Below are 16,129 nucleotides of genomic sequence, written 5' to 3'. Positions count from 1 at the left end.
GTGATCCTCCTGCCTCGGCCTCCCAGAGTACTGGGATTACAGGCATGAGCCACTGTATCCAGCCACAATTACAAGTTTTAAATTGGATGCTTTTCTGATTGGTGTGATGAAGACTCCAGCCATCCTGCTCCATCCTGCCCAGGATGGGAGTTATTCCTTTGTCTAGGATATGCAGCTGTTTATGCCACTGGTCCATTAGTCATTTAGTAGCTGTCTTGGTTATCAGATCAACTGTGGTGGTTTTGAAGTGCTTGTGTTCAAGTTACCTTTATTTTATTTAATAATGGCTCCAAAGTGCAAGAGTGGTAATGCTAGCATATTGTTATAATTGTTGGATTTTATTATTAGTTGTTGTTAATCTCTTATTGTGCCTAATTTATAAAGTAAGCTTTATCATAAATATGTATATATTGCAAAAACATTATAAGGTTCAATACTATTTAAGGCTTCAGGCATCCACTGGGGGTCTTGGAATGTATCCCCCACAGACAAGGGGGGACTACTGTATATTAATTACAAGGTGCTCGTGGAGAATAGATTCAAATAAAAATCTAATAAGAGCCATTGATAAAAGGAAGGAAAACAACCAAGAGAATGTAAAAAGTAGTTTAAATTCAATACAGGCAAAAGAAGACCTAACATACTTAAAATTGGAGTCCCTGAAGAAGAAAAGCAAATCACTAGAACAGAACTAATTAAACCATAACTCAACACTTTTCAGAAATAATAGGAAATTTCAAATTTTACATATTAAAAGGCCCCATCATGGACAGATTAATACAGAACAGCTCTGAGTCATAGCCTAGTAAAACTATTAGATTTTAAAGACTTTTTTCCTGGGCCTCTTGAGAGGGGAAAAAAGATTATATTATTAATAAAATCAGGCTGACATCAGATTCCTTAAGAACAATATATTTTTTTTTTTTGTCTCACTCTGTCACCCAGGCTGGAGTGCAGTGGCATGATCCTGGCTCACTGCAACCTCTGCCTCCCAGGTTCAAGTAATTCTCATGCCTCAACCTCCTGTAGCTGGGATTATAGGCATGCACCACCATGCCCAGCTAATTTTTATATTTTTAGTAGAGATGGGGTTTTGCTGTGTTGGCTAGGCTGGTCTTGAACTCCTGGCCTCAAGTGATCCACCTGCCTCGGCCTCTCAGAGTGCTGGGATTACAGACATGAGTCACTGCGCTTGGCCTAGAACAATATTCAAAGGAAGGCTACAGTAGAGCACCATTTTTAAAAACTCGAAGACATAAAGCACAAACTAGCCAACCTGTCTTTAGAGTATCAGATAAACAGTTTGAACACACAAGAATTTAGGAAATATGTGGTGATAATTTACTATATTTAAATGTAGATCCAAGACTTAAAACAGTGTTGGGGACATAGATGTAATTTTTATATGTTCTGACAAAGTAAAAAGAATAAAACTAAAAATAAGTGGGTCAACAAAGAGAGAATTAAGATTATTGTCCACAATATAGGTAATAAGTGAGAGTCATACAATACCTTTTAAATGGATTGACCAGATATTAAAAGGTAAAGTAAGCAAAAAGTCGATTTGAGTTACTCTAAAACACACACACACACACACACACACCACCACCACCACCACCACAGGAGAGAGAGAGAACCACTGTAACAGAAAATTAAAATTTTCCTAACTACCAAAAGAAAGTACAAAAAAGCAAAAAATAGCAGAAATACCACATAAAGGAAAAAAAAGAATAAGTATGAATAACAAACATGGTAACTATAATATAGAGTTGAGTTCAAATATGTCAATCATTAGTAAACATAAATGGGCTTAACTCATCTATTAAAATAAAAAGATGTTCAAATGGCTTTATAAAGCAAAACCCAATTCTATGCCTTACACAAGAGACATATAAAACAGTGATTCCAACCATCAAAAATAAAGGAATGTATATGATATTACAGGCAAATGGAAAAAATAAGAAATCAGGAGTTTCCATTTTGCTAAACAAAGTAGAATCCAGGCAAAAACTATTCAGCATGACAGAGTATATTTATAATGGCTAAAGCCATAATTCACAATGAAGTTATAATATATTTTTTAGTATCTAGGTACCAAATGACACAGCAAACATCTAAATATACCAGAATCACTATAGCAGAATATAGGAGAATGCAAGTAGCAATAGAAACACATAATAGAAAATTTTAAATACGTCACAGTACAAATCTGGTATGACAAGATGTCTCAAGATCATCTAGTATATTTCTTGTCTCAAACCTAAAGTTAGCCATTTTTTTCAAGGACTCTTGGTTTCTTTTAATGGGAAATGATATTTATAGTTCACAATCTTTATATTAGGAGTTTTCACTTATACTGGGTTTGTCTTCAGTTCTAGGCCTTTACTAGGACATTTTTTCAAAGAGAAAATATATCGTTAGTTCATACTGAAGTTTTTAATTAAAATTTATGATTACAAGCTTTATTTATTTGATTTTTATATTTGTATCTCTTTTGTCTTATGCTTAAAATCTAGGTTCCTAATGATATTAATAAAATTAATACATTCATCTTAACCTACAGTTTCAAATTAGTAATACAAATAGTATTACTAACAATATGGTTATTGCAAAAGGTTTAAGATGTTTGCAGTTCTTTTTCTCCATACTTTATTTCCAAATATGTATGTACAGATGATGGAGTTTTAAATTCACTTGAAATAATTTCTCTTTATGTGATTAAACCACCAGCATTCTACATAATTAGATCCATTTGTTTCATTTTGCTTTTTACTTTTAGGGTTTTGTTATTTTTATTTTATTTTTGCTTTATTAAAAAATTGTTTTAAAGAATTCAAGACAGCTTAGCTGACAGTTGTGGTTTTTTTTAAATAACAACTAAAAGTCTTAGGTTTCTAGGGATAGTGTTTCATCAAAAATTAGCCAAGAAAATTTTTCTTGATTTTTTTCCCTAAAGTAGATGAAATATTTACTAATATAATAGTTTCATTTATCCTGTATATGTACTAGAAGCCTCTAGTCTCCAAGGCAGCTCTAAAAAGTGCCACACACTACTACCACACACACTATTTCTAAACACTATTCTGGATTTTATATTAATATTTTCTAAGACATTGGACCTATCATCAGAGCCTTGCATGAAACTCGTTTTAACAAACCCTTAGCCTACTAATTTTGGTTACTCAGGGTCTCAATTATATACATAGCTGCTCGTCTATTTTTCTAGTGCTAAAGTGATTTTTAGGCATAATAATTTAATATAAGTAAAAATATATGCTATAGAATATGATACTCTGGCTCAAAATCTGGATTTTACAACTTTAAATGGGCCAGGCGCAGCAGCTCATACCTGTAATCCTAGCACTTTGGGAGGCCAAGGTGGGCGCATCTCTTGAGCCCAGGAGTTTGAGACCAGTCTGGGTAACACGGCAAAACCACATCTCTACCAGAATAATATAAAAATTAGCCTGGAAGGTCAAGGCTGCAGTGAGCTGTGGTCACACCACTGCACACTATCCTGGGCAACAGAGCAAGGTAAGTATCTCAAAATAAATAAATACAAATAAAAGTTTAGATGATTGTATTGGGTCATGAAAATCTGTTTTTGTGACAGCAGTAGCAAAATATAAGATTGTAGATACTATGTCTCTTTTGGGGAAGCTGAATCTTAAAATGTGTATAATTCTGTGATTTCTCTTTTTCAGAGGCTGATAAAATACCAGTAATGCGTGGACAGTGGTTTATTGATGGCACTTGGCAGCCTCTAGAAGAGGAAGAAAGTAATTTAATTGAGCAAGAACATCTCAATTGTTTTAGGGGCCAGCAGATGCAGGAAAATTTCGATATTGAAGTGTCAAAATCCATAGATGGAAAAGATGGTAAGATCAATTGATACATTTAATATATTCTAAAAACCAAGTAAGTTGTTGATAAAGTTTAGAGTAGTTTGTAAATTTGACATAATAATTCAGGAGATTTAGAATTAGAAAATTTGATTTTTTTTAAACATTTGATTATTCTAGAATTTAAAAATTAACTGCTATAAATATCTGAACTATCTCAATTTTTATTTTAATATGTATGGTAAGTGTCATGATATTAACACAGTTTACTATAAATGTACAGATTGTTACAGTGCACTCCCTATTTAATCTTTTTTAGTAATTTTTTAGTTATCAAAGGAAATTGAACTTTACCAAAAAATTCCTTGTCGTTATATCAAGACAAGTTTCATTAATATTTCAATGTTCTTTTCCTGAAGTTCAAAAAAAAATCTTTAATTATCTTTGTGTATCTCTCAGCTATCCCCTATAGAGAACCATATCAAGTTTTAATTTGAAACAATCTACTCCTTACATTTCTTTATTCAGCACTTGCATATTTTTGTTAGTTAAAAATACTGTATAGTAGCTAAGATTACCACGTTTTCACTGTGTGTCTAAATCTTGAGTAAACTTCAAAATATGTGGTAAAGTTAAAAATACTTCTATTGTTCCATTTACTGCAGGCAGTGGGATCAACTATTCTGGTGAGTATAACTGTACAGGTAGATTAGAATTTGTAGATTTGTCTGAAGTTTTTCTTCTAAAAGCGTTTCTTCATCCATGCTAGCCTTTATTTGGGAGGTTTCTTGGCAAGCTGTACTGAATCTAGTGAATTAAAATATTAATTGATTTTTTTCCCTTCCCCTCCTAAAACATCTCTAAAGCAGAAAAACTCAATATTGATCAGGTAATTTACAGAATGAAGCTTGAAAAAAACAAATTATGTGGTTGGAAGTAATTGTTTACATAACATAATTAATGTCAGCAGTAAGCTTTAAGTTGGCAGGGGAATTTTTTCTTCTTATTGTTAGTAACACTCCATATTTTTTCTCTCTTCCACTCTTTGCTCTCTCTTACCTCTCTGAACATATGTATACATTTGTCACAAGCAAGGAAACTGTGTAGTTTAGCTTATATCAAATTAAAATATCATTTGCATCTAGTTGATTAAAAGTCTACATAACTGAGGAAACTTGTGACTTCTGAATAAATTAGCAATTAAAGCTAGCAAATTTATATAATAATAGTTGTCTGTTATGTGCCAGATACCATACTCTGGAAATTCTAAATATATTTTCCTAATCTATAGAATCAAATATGTCCTTATTTCACTGTAAAATTTAAGCTAAAGGTTCTTACATATCAATAAATAAGGAGCAGCCCAATATAAGAGCTCTAGGTATGTTTCTACAGATTGCCATATAATACTTTGTTCTCCTTATAGTAAAAATAGCAAGTTTTATATATCTGTGATCTTATGGTAGTGACTGAAATATTTTATAACTTCTCATCACTATTGGTCAGAATAATTTCAAAAGTCTACTCCATAGTATTTGAAGGACAGACCTTTTATCATAAAATAATCTTATTGCCATTGGAAACGTCTGAGTTCCAGATTTTTTTTTCCTTCTATTAATTCCCCTAAGTCTTCTGCCTCAAAAATGTCAATTTCACCATCACAAACCCAGTTTAGCCACCTGAATTTCTTATTATTAACACATGAAAAAAATCCAGGAGCTTGGAGGAGAAAGAGGATGAGTATGAAAAATACAAGTAGATGGTTCCCCTTTCTCATTCTGTGTTCAGAACTTTTTTTTTTCCATTTGCTAAGTCATCCTGTGGAGATTAATCATCAGCTCTGTTTCTTCTCTAGATTCTGCCTGTTTCTAATCTTGTTTTTACTACAATAAAAATTAGAATTTAATATGTCCTTTTTACTTCTGCTTCCTGCTTAAATGCGAAATGTAGCAAGATACTTCAGTTTTTCTCAAAGTGTTTGAATTTAAATAAGACTGATGTAAGAAGATGGTTTGTGTGAGTACATTTTTTAGAATGTCTTTGCGTATGTGTATGTGTGAGTGTATATATCAGTTCTAGGGTAGCAATCTCTAGGATATTGTAATATTTTTTGTTATCTTTATGGATATACATGGAGTAGTAAAATTTTAATTAGTAATGGAAAATTATTAAATTATTAGAACACTTTTGCATTGTAATCTTTCAAAAGATGATTCTTTGAGGTTCATTAGAAGAAAATTTTTTTTTATAATGTACTGTGGCATATAAGATTCAGCATGTTCTGTTATTAGCAAAGATATGTTCAACTGAACATACCTTTGTCATAATTTTTGGTCACTTTATTTTTATTCAGTATTAAGCATATATTTATATCTTGTGACCTCTGACTTTGAAAATTATGGGAAATTGTGTAGTACATTTGAAAATAATAACAAAGTCTTAAGGAAAGAACATTTGCTATCCAAAAAGCTACCATTGTTGGAAAAATAATTCAAACTTTTAACTACAAAGACTAAAAAATATAATCTTTTTAATTAATTTACTGTTACCTCTAAGCTTCTGAAATTTTATACTTCATTAGTTTGAGGGAGGAAAATACCCTTTCCACCTAAGTTTTCTCATGTATAAAGCCTTGACTGTTCATATTGTCAGATTTTGAATGATGCCATGTGTAGTAATGTGGTAGGCACTTTTGTGAAAGAAATTGACGAGGTTTCTACCCTCAAGGAGTTTTAAGCCTATTAGAGTAGACAAAGCCAACAGATGAAAACAGTTACAAAAGAGTAAGTACAAGAAGACATAGTATTAGACAGTCAATATTACATAGTCTGAAAAGATATTTGGAATAAAGTGAGTAGATAATCACAATGCGGTGGAATTATTCACATAAGGCTTTCTGGAAAAACCTCATTTAATAATTTAAAACATTTTAAAATACTATATTCAGGGATGTTTATTAAACGCTCTAGGGAATATCAAAGAAACTAATAGTTCTTGCCTTCAGGGACATTAAAATAAATAATAATTCCTTTTTCTTCTGACCTTGGCTATTTGGTTAGGGTTGTTCTTGCCACAAACAGATTAGCTGTACATTCGTCCCTTGGTATTTGTGGGGGATTGGTTTTAGGCGCCCCCTACCACCACCAGATACCAAAATCTGAGGACATCCAAGTCCCTTTAATAGAATGGAGTGGTATTTGCACATGACCTATGAGCATCCTCTTACATATTTTATTTTACTTTTTGGAGACAGGGTCTTTCTCTGTCACCCAGGCTGCAGTGCAGTGGCATAATCACAGCTCACTGCAGCTTCTAACTCCCGGGCTCCAGGACCCTCCCACCTCAGCCTCCCAAGAAGGTGTACACTACCACACCAGGCTATTTTTTTTTTTTTTAATTTTTTGTAGAGACAAGGTCTCACTATGTTTCCCAGTCTGGTCTTGAACTCCTGGGCTCAAGTGTTCCTCCTGCCTTAGCCCCTCAAAGTGCCAGGATTACAGGTGTGAGTCACTGTGCCCAGCCCTCTCTTGTATATTTCAAATAATATCTAGATTATTTATGATACCTAATACTATGTGATGCCATGTAAATAGTTGTATACTGTGTTGGTTTTTTATTGATAATATTTTTTATTTTTGTTTTATTGTTTTTTTCCCAAAATATTTTTGGTCTGTGGTTGGTTGAATCTGCAGATAAGGAGTGCCAATTGTATTTAATTTTTTCCTCCTTATTAACTTTCCTTACTAATCTCAAAATGAGCATTGAATTTAAAAAAATGAAAATTTGGTACACTGTGTAACTCTTTGTAGCATACAAATAAAGATAACCCACAAAAAGATAATGACTTTGTGATTTAGATACTTTAATCTAAATTTAGTTCTGTGTGAGAGTTAAAGTGAAAATTGATTTTCTTCTTACCCTACCTCCTGGGCTAGAAAATGTTTAGCAGTTTAACAAATGAAAGCCTGTTGTTTCACTTGGGATGAAACATGAAAATAGAAATCAAGACGTCAACAAGTAATTTGGTAAACATTAATACTTAAATCTACTGCTGGATTAGTGTTTCACTCATTTTACATCTTATTTATCCAAACATGCGTAGTAATCAGTAAAAAATAGGTTGAACTGAATGGGTAAGTGCAGCACATCACCCTGCCCAAAAAATGAGTAAACTCATTTCAATCATGAGAAAACTTGTACTGAGGGTGATTCTACAAAATAACTGACTGACTAGTAGTCTTCAAAAGTGTCAAGGTCATGAAAGACAAGTAAATATTGAGGAATTTGTCACAGAATAGACTAAGGAGACATGACAACAAAGCGCAATGTGGTACCCTAGATTGGATCGTAGAACAGAAAAAGATACTAGTGGAAAAACTAGAGAAGCCTGAATAAAGTCTGTATATTAGTTGATAGTATTGTACCACTGTTAATTTCTTAGTTTTGATAATTATACTATAGTTATGCAAGATGCTAACATTAGGGGAAGCTGGATGAAGGATATGTCATAGCTCCCTGTACTATTTTTGCTATTTTCTGTTAAGTCTAAAATTATTCCAAAATACAAAGTTTAAGTCTAGTAGAGGAATTAAAATGAAATACTAAAAAATATTCAGTTAACCCAAAATAAACCAAGAAAAAGGAACAGAGATACAAAAAACAGATGGGACAAAGAGAAAAATAAATGGAAAAATGGCAGACCTATTCACCCATATCAATAACAACAAATATAAATATATTTGTATATATAAGATAATTAATACTCCAATTAAAAGGCAAAGTGACAGATTGTTTAAGAACACAAGACCTGACTATAAAAATCACAGATAAATTGAAAGTAAAAGATTGGAATTTTTACTGTTCCAGGTAATTTCAGGTGCCATAGCAGCACAGGTGTTGGTGTCTCTAAAGATTTATGACATTTAACAAGTTGGTGGATGAAGTATGTACTCCTATCCCTGTAGCTGAATAAATATACCCCATACTGTGAACATAGCATTTCAAAGCTCAATTAAAAAAAATGGAGGGGTGCTCACCTTCTAACTAGCTTTCCTCTTCTTCTCTCTTTGGTGACTAAGAGGATTCCCACCTTCTAGCTTTTAGTGATTACTTAATTTTTATAAATTTATCTAACTTTATTTCTCTGAGGTCCAAGAAAGATTGCCAGGAATTTTCTCATTATAGTTGGCAGGTTAGAGATGTGTAAGACTGCTTCCCTGGGGTTGGAATTTTTCAGGTTGCCAGCTTTTCTAAAGGGAAAAGTTAGTTTTTCTGTTGTAGGAATTAGTATGTCATCAGCAGCAGTAACCCTCTTTTGTGATACTCTTGTGCTTTCAGAATTATATAGTGCAGAAAGTTTCTTTAAGATATAGTAAGGAAATTTATTGGAAATATTTTTAGTATTTTAAATCTTTTTCATTGCTATGTAAGACTTTAACATATTAAAATTTTTATTAAATGTTAGCATTAATAAATTAGCATTTGCAGTTGTGTTTTGAGCTTATGCATCTTTTGCTAATACTATGTAAGAATTTCTAACTAAAACTTTATTTTAAAGAAAGAAAATTAAATAGTGCTTTCTGGCACTTGAATTTTCTTTAACAGTGATCTTTGTTTGGATCGATAGTAAACTCTTTTTTTCCTCTACTGTACTTATCATAGTACTCCTGATTCTGTGCTTTGGGTTGAAAAAGTTAAGCTCTGTATGCTACAGGATGTGTAATAAATAAAGCAAATGGCTTTCAAGTGAAAATAAGAATTACATTTGAAAAGAAAGAACCATGTCTGTTTAATTTTGTGAAAATGTTTTAAATATGTTTCTCTGGAGGATGAAAAAATATTTTTTCTTTGTTTCTCTGTGTATAGGGGTGTTTGTCTTTTTTTTAATCCTTAAATTATACTATTCTTTTAGAAAAGAAAACCTTCGTTTGTGTATCTTGGCTAGCTTTCTGAAAGCGTTTACATAATTTTAAAACATGGTCAAATGGTCCATACATTTCTCATTTCGTTCTCTTTTAATATTTAATAATATAGAATTGGTTCACATTAGTTTTACTACCAGATCTACAAAATCTGTGTGTTTCAAGCAGTAAAGTCTCAAGTTTGTGTCAGTTTGATTTACTTTGATATATTAGCATCTTTTTCCTAATGAATTTTTTGTTTAAAACTGTTTCCTGGTCTAAGTGGTACATCTGCTCCTCAGTAACTGACCAGAAGGCACATGAAAGAAGAAACATTTTCAGTGAAGAAAATTGCATCAGTTGTCATTTTCTACCTCTCTGTGACAAGGAAATGTTTTTATAATCCTGACGTAGCACAGCTTTTAGTTCCAGTTTATAGTTTTTATAGCCATCTAATTACATATAGATATAGTTATTGTGTCTTGTAAGCATTTCTCAATTACTTTTATTACACAAATCTTTGCATATACTACATCTGCATATTCAACAGATTTGTTACATTTCTAGTATTATAAAACAGGAATTAAATATTTTTGTATTTGAGCAGTATTTAACCTTTGAATGTCACATTAATATAGAAGGGAGTGAGGATGAAAATCAAATGTATTTGAACATAAATTTGAGCTAATCATAAAGATTCTGTAATTTATTAACTGGTGAGAAACTAATTTGTAAGGTTCAAGTTCAAGTGAACTTTTAAATAATTGCTTACTTAAAATATAAAGAAATTTATATAACTACCAAAATTTGACAGGGAAAATGTTGACTTTAAGGTTATCTACTGATTTGCCAAATATCAGGTCTATGCCTAGCTTTACTCTGTGTTGTCTATTTAGTGCTTACAAGTTGTCACAGCATACATTTTTACTAATGACATTTTTCATTGTTTTATTACAGTCTTTTCAAAAGCGAAGCTAAAAGCAGAGCTTCCAGTTTGATTTTTGTTTTTTAGTAAAAGTTTTGTTTTTTAAAGTCTTTTAATAACTTGAATGGAGTTGAGAAAAGAATTTTTTTTTCCTCTAAGGGAAGGTTCCATTATACTTCAGTAGTGGGAAGCATCTAGTAGAATGTATGCTGTGGTATCTTCTCAGAAGGTTGCATTAGATATGTAAAATGTTATTTATTGCATTCTCAATTTGTACATCAGTTGTTGGCTATGTCAGTCACAAATTTGGTGAGAGTAAATAACCTTAGTGTTGTAAAGATGGAGTTTATAAATCTCTTAGCGTTTGAAAATGTTATGTTCTTTTTTAAAAATTCTTTCTATGCAAAGACATTAAACATGAGAATCACAGTTGTTTTTAATAAATTTAGATATCATTTGCCTTTTTTCTTTCAGTAACAGCAGCTATTTGATAAACATTATGCTAATGTTTTGCTTTACTGATTCTTAGAAATCATAAATGAAGCATTTAGAATAATGTTTTTCAAATACAACTCATTTTTTAAAGTTAATACTAGAACAAAAAGGCAAAATGGCAAATCTCATTTAAAATTTACTTTGAAGCTCAGTGTTTTTGCTTTCTTAGTTGTCTACCACCTCCCTCCCTTCTCCCTCCCTTCTCTGTTCAAATGGAGAAGATATAAGGAGAGTACAGATGCGGCAGGTCTTAAACGAAAGCGTTCCCAAGGTACAGTAATTGTAGTTTTATTTCTCCATGTAGTTATATTCCTGGCTTATAGTATTCAGTTGCATTTAAAGCATAGAAATTATTAGTTTTTTTTAAATGTGTCCATTGTATTAGTTTGTTCACTGCTACTTTATTATGTGTATAAATATTGGTAAACAGTGTGTATAGTCCAGTAACAGGATATTCAGATGTTCCCCAACATTAAAATGGTTTAAGATGATATGTGGATGATTTAAGGAAGAAAATAATTTTTCTGGCTTAACACTCATCTCTAAATATCTTGGTCTCATAGTTTAACGTTTTAAGCATCAGTTGCTCACAACTATTTTAACAAAAATGTGGTTTAGAAACATATAAGAGCTTGAAGTAGTGGCATGGATCAGATATGTAATTAGAAAAGTGATTGTTAAACCCTTGCAAAGATTTTTTTTAGTTTATGAAAAGTTCTTTTGTTTAAAAAGCTGACCTTATACATTAATTTCTTTGGAACTGAACATATAATTTATGTTTATTATGTTAATTGAATCTTGATCTGGTGTACAGTGTTAGTAATGTGCCGTGGCAGGTAAGTAAAATATAAATTGGTTTTTCATAAACTTCTGAAGTTGCACATTTAATATAACTAAGAAGTACAATTCCTCATAATGTACTTGTATCCTAGTAGGGAATAGATTATCATAAAAATGTCTTATGATCATACATCTTGACCAGAGCTATGTCTTTTTATATTTAGCTTGAGGTTATTTTCAGCCCATCTTTAAATCAGAAGGGTTAGACTCTGCCAGTAGCTAACTCTGTGGCAGGTCAGTTTGTCTCTTTGTACCTCTGTATTTTTGTAAGTAAAATGGGAGATAATATTTTGCCCTGAAAGAATTTTAAGGAAATAAATCAAGCATAGTGATTTGAAGGTACTTAGCTTTCTGAAGATGGGTATGTTAATTTTTCCTACCTATATACCAGAGCTATAAAGGAAAAGCTTAAGGCCCTCAAAACATAAGAATTATCAAATTATGAATTGATGGATATGTTATATCAGTTTCTTCACTACTTCCACAAACATTGCTGTATTTGTGGTATGTGCCAGACACTGTGATAGGACATTCTGTTTGGTGCTAGGGATATAAGAAATGATCAAGACACATCCCCTGGCTCCTGGGGCTTATGAATTCCTAAAGAAAATAGGTTTGGAATTTTTTTAAGGCCTCATTTTCGCCAAGCATATCCCCAGTTACAGAAATGCAGCAACCATACTGATTTTTTTTTTTTTTTTTTTTTTTGTGACAGGATCTCTCTGTGTTGCCCAGACTAGAGTGCAGTGGCATGATCATAGCTCATTGCAGGTTTGACCTCCTGGGCTTCAGTGATCCTCCTGCCTCAGCCTCCCAAGTAGCTGGAACCACAGGCACATATCACCATGCCCAGCTAATTTTTTAGTTTTTTTTTAAGAGACGGGGTCTCATTATTGTTGCCCAGGCTGCTATCAAACTCCTGGGCGCCAGTGATCCTCCTGCCTAAGCCTCCCAGAGTGCTGGATTACAGGCATGACTGGCTGCACCCAGCCAACCATACTGATTTGAACATCATGGTAGAAAAACATTTCCTTAATTTTGTATTACTAAAATATCTTTCAATTTTGGATTTCTGCTATGATGAGCAATATCCAGTAATTATTGGCTTTACTATCCATTCCAAAAATACCTCATTTTCTAATAGATTATTTTTTTCCCAGTTTAAAGGTAAATTTTTTCCCCTCTGAGTCTTATTTTGTCTAGCACTTAGTGAAAATTTTTTTTTTTTTTTTTTTTAATTTTAGACAGAGTCTTGCTCTGTAGCCCAGGCGGGAGTGCCGTGGCGCGATCTCGGCTCACTGCAAGCTCCGCCTCCCAGGTTCATGCCATTCTCCTGCCTCAGCCTCCCGAGTAGCTGGGACTACAGGCGCCCGCCACCGTGCCCGGCTAATTTTTTTTTTGTATTTTTAGTAGAGACGCGGTTTCACCGTGTTAGCCAGGATGGTCTCGATCTCCTGACCTCATGATCCGCCTGCCTCGGCCTCCCAAAGTGCTGGGATTACAGGCGTGAGCCACTGCACCTGGCCACTTAGTGAAATTTTTACAAATCCTTTGATATTTTTAGTAAAATCAGTAGAAGAAACTGAAGTTAAGTTGCTCTGTCAAAGCTATTGAGGGCTTGAGGTATATATGCCTTAGACCCAATGAAGAGTCAGCCACATCACCCGGGAAAGCAGTTGTTTAATTATCAAAACACATAGAAGCTGTATATTAGAGGTTAAAATTATGATAGTTAAGTCACTCAATGGTTTAAAAAGTTGCCATGCCCTGTAGCAGGATTAATCATTTATAAAATAAAGTCCCTATCCATTACTTTCTTCACATAACTTTTTTTATGTGAAATAGTGTTTTATTGAATTAAGTTCCATATCTGAGTTTGTTAGATAACATATTGATTTTAAAATCTGAGTGTTATAATTTTTCAAACAAATAAAGTTTGTCTTGGAGACCTTCAAATTAGCTTTTCCTTTTTGCAATAGCTGTTCATAGTTTCAAGTTGAGTCGAAACCATGTGGACTGGCACAGTGTGGATGAAGTATATCTTTATAGTGATGCAACAACATCTAAAATTGCAAGAACAGTTACCCAAAAACTGGGATTTTCTAAAGGTAATTGTTAAATATTACTAGAGCTTATCAAAATTTTGGGAATCTGACTTTTTCTCTTATATTCAAAATAGACCATTCATATTCTGTTTTTAGTATGTTTTAAATATATTAAATTTAGTGACAGATTCCTTTTTAAATGAAACTTTTATTAAGCTGATTGAGTTGACATGTGTTCATCAAGGAATAATTATATATTTAGAATGATTTGACAAAATTAATAAATATCTTTTATACTTCTAAAAGCACAAAAGCTGTTAAACCTAAAATGTGGCAGTTGAAATATAGTGTCAAGGAAGATGAGGACTGAAAGTTTTCCATTGTATTTAGTGACCTGGAGGTCACTGGTGACTTAGATGGATTGATGGGGCAGAAACCAGATCGGCATGGGTTGAAGCATAAGTAGAAGGTGAAGCAATGGAAGCAATGAGAATAGACAACTCTTTTTTTTTTTCTTCTTCTTTTATTTTTAAGATGGGGTCTCACTCTGTCCCCCAGGCTGGAGTACAGTGGTGTGATCATAGCACATCATAACCTGGAACTAATTCCTGGGCTCAAGCAATCCTCCAAACTCAGCCTCCTCAGTAACTAGGATTACTGGGATGCATCACCATGCCCAGCTAGTTTATTTTTTTGTAGAAACGGAGTCTCCTTACATTGTCCAGGCTGGTCTCAAATTTTTGGGCACAAGCCATCCTCTTGCCTTGGTCTCCCAAAGCTCTGGGGTTACAGGCTTGACATACAGTGCCTGGCCTGACAACTCCTTAGAGAAGTTTGACTAAATGAATGAAAATAGAGAATGATACCTGGGGAAGATGTGAGAGCATTGTCAAAAAATAAATGTGAAAAGAATTTTAAAGTTTGATAAAATTTTTATATCCTATTTTAAAATTTTAATTTCATCAATAAGTGTGCTTTGAATATCTTTTTATGTTTATTAATCAGTTATATTTATTTTCTGAATTACCTCCCATAAATTTAACTTATTTTGCTATTTGAATGGTTGTCTTTACTTTTTAATTAGTAAGCTCTCTTTGTATACTTAAGTAATTATGTGTTATATTTTGCATATTTTTTTCCAGTTTGCCATTTCTTTTTTCCTGATATTTTATTATTATAATATAGAAGCTTTACATTTTTATATATTCAGTTTGTCCTTCTTTCCTTCCATTTCTTTCTCTTTATGGTTTCTGGCTTTGGTGTTGTGTCCAGTTCACTTTATATCACAGCTGATCAATATATACCTTCTTACAATATTTATTTCCTCCCCCACAGCCAGTGAAATTTTTTCATAATATTCCTTTTACTTCTTTTTTTTTTTTTTAACATATTGTGGGAATGCTATTTCTCAGATTAAATAGTAAACTTAGAATTATAATTTTTCTACAGCATCAAGTAGTGGGACCAGACTTCATAGAGGTTATGTAGAAGAAGCCACATTAGAAGACAAGCCATCACAGACTACCCATATTGTATTTGTTGTGCATGGCATTGGGCAGAAAATGGACCAAGGAAGAATTATCAAAAATACAGCCATGTAAGTTCTTTGATGAATACATTCTATATCTAATCTAGAATCCAAACTTTCATCCAGGGTATAAGAGATATTAACAGTATACTAATTCCACTGTATGTTCCTCCAGTGCCAACTATTCTAATACCTCTTAAGTCATAGATCAAGTATCTGGACCAAATTTTGAGAGGGATTATGTCTACAGGTTGATGACAGTGTTTGATCTTTCTCCCCACAGTATGGAGAAGAGGGATAAGGAAGCCTTTTTTAATCTAATTATATTAAGTTAATTTATAATCTAACGTTGAAAGCAGGAGAAAGATGTAGTTTCAAGTTACATCTTACTCTCTGAACTTCAGAAACTAAGAATGCTGCAAAGCTGCACAACTCTAAAAAGGCTAAGAATTAGCCAGTTAGCAGCTTAACCTATCCGATTAATTGCTACCCAAGGAAACTGAACTCTGAATTTTATGTGGAAAACAGTGGATTATTTACCAACACACCAGACA

At 32.8% G+C, this 16,129-nt stretch overlaps 1 protein-coding gene across 10 annotated transcripts in view; it reads left to right on the top strand.

The window, feature by feature from the left end:
- The window catches only part of DDHD1 (DDHD domain containing 1), a 119,819-nt gene that overhangs the window by 55,224 nt on the left and 48,466 nt on the right, over positions 1–16,129 (top strand). For 2 of the 10 annotated variants that reach the window (XM_054447376.2, XM_054447374.2), the window contains exons 2-6: positions 3,705–3,878; positions 4,508–4,528; positions 11,332–11,433; positions 13,982–14,110; positions 15,497–15,644. In XM_054447376.2, the coding sequence (XP_054303351.2) occupies positions 3,705–3,878; positions 4,508–4,528; positions 11,332–11,433; positions 13,982–14,110; positions 15,497–15,644 (574 nt within the window). The remainder of the gene's footprint in view (positions 1–3,704; positions 3,879–4,507; positions 4,529–11,331; positions 11,434–13,981; positions 14,111–15,496; positions 15,645–16,129) is intronic. The other 8 variants (XM_063651601.1, XM_054447375.2, XM_054447379.2 and 5 more) reach the window with 4 other exon arrangements.

The sequence above is a fragment of the Pongo pygmaeus genome, chromosome 15 (assembly GCF_028885625.2).
Source record: "Pongo pygmaeus isolate AG05252 chromosome 15, NHGRI_mPonPyg2-v2.0_pri, whole genome shotgun sequence".
Taxonomy (NCBI): Eukaryota; Metazoa; Chordata; class Mammalia; order Primates; family Hominidae; genus Pongo; species Pongo pygmaeus.
Note: the sequence above shows the minus strand (reverse complement) of the source record. Positions and strands in the feature narration are given on the sequence as shown.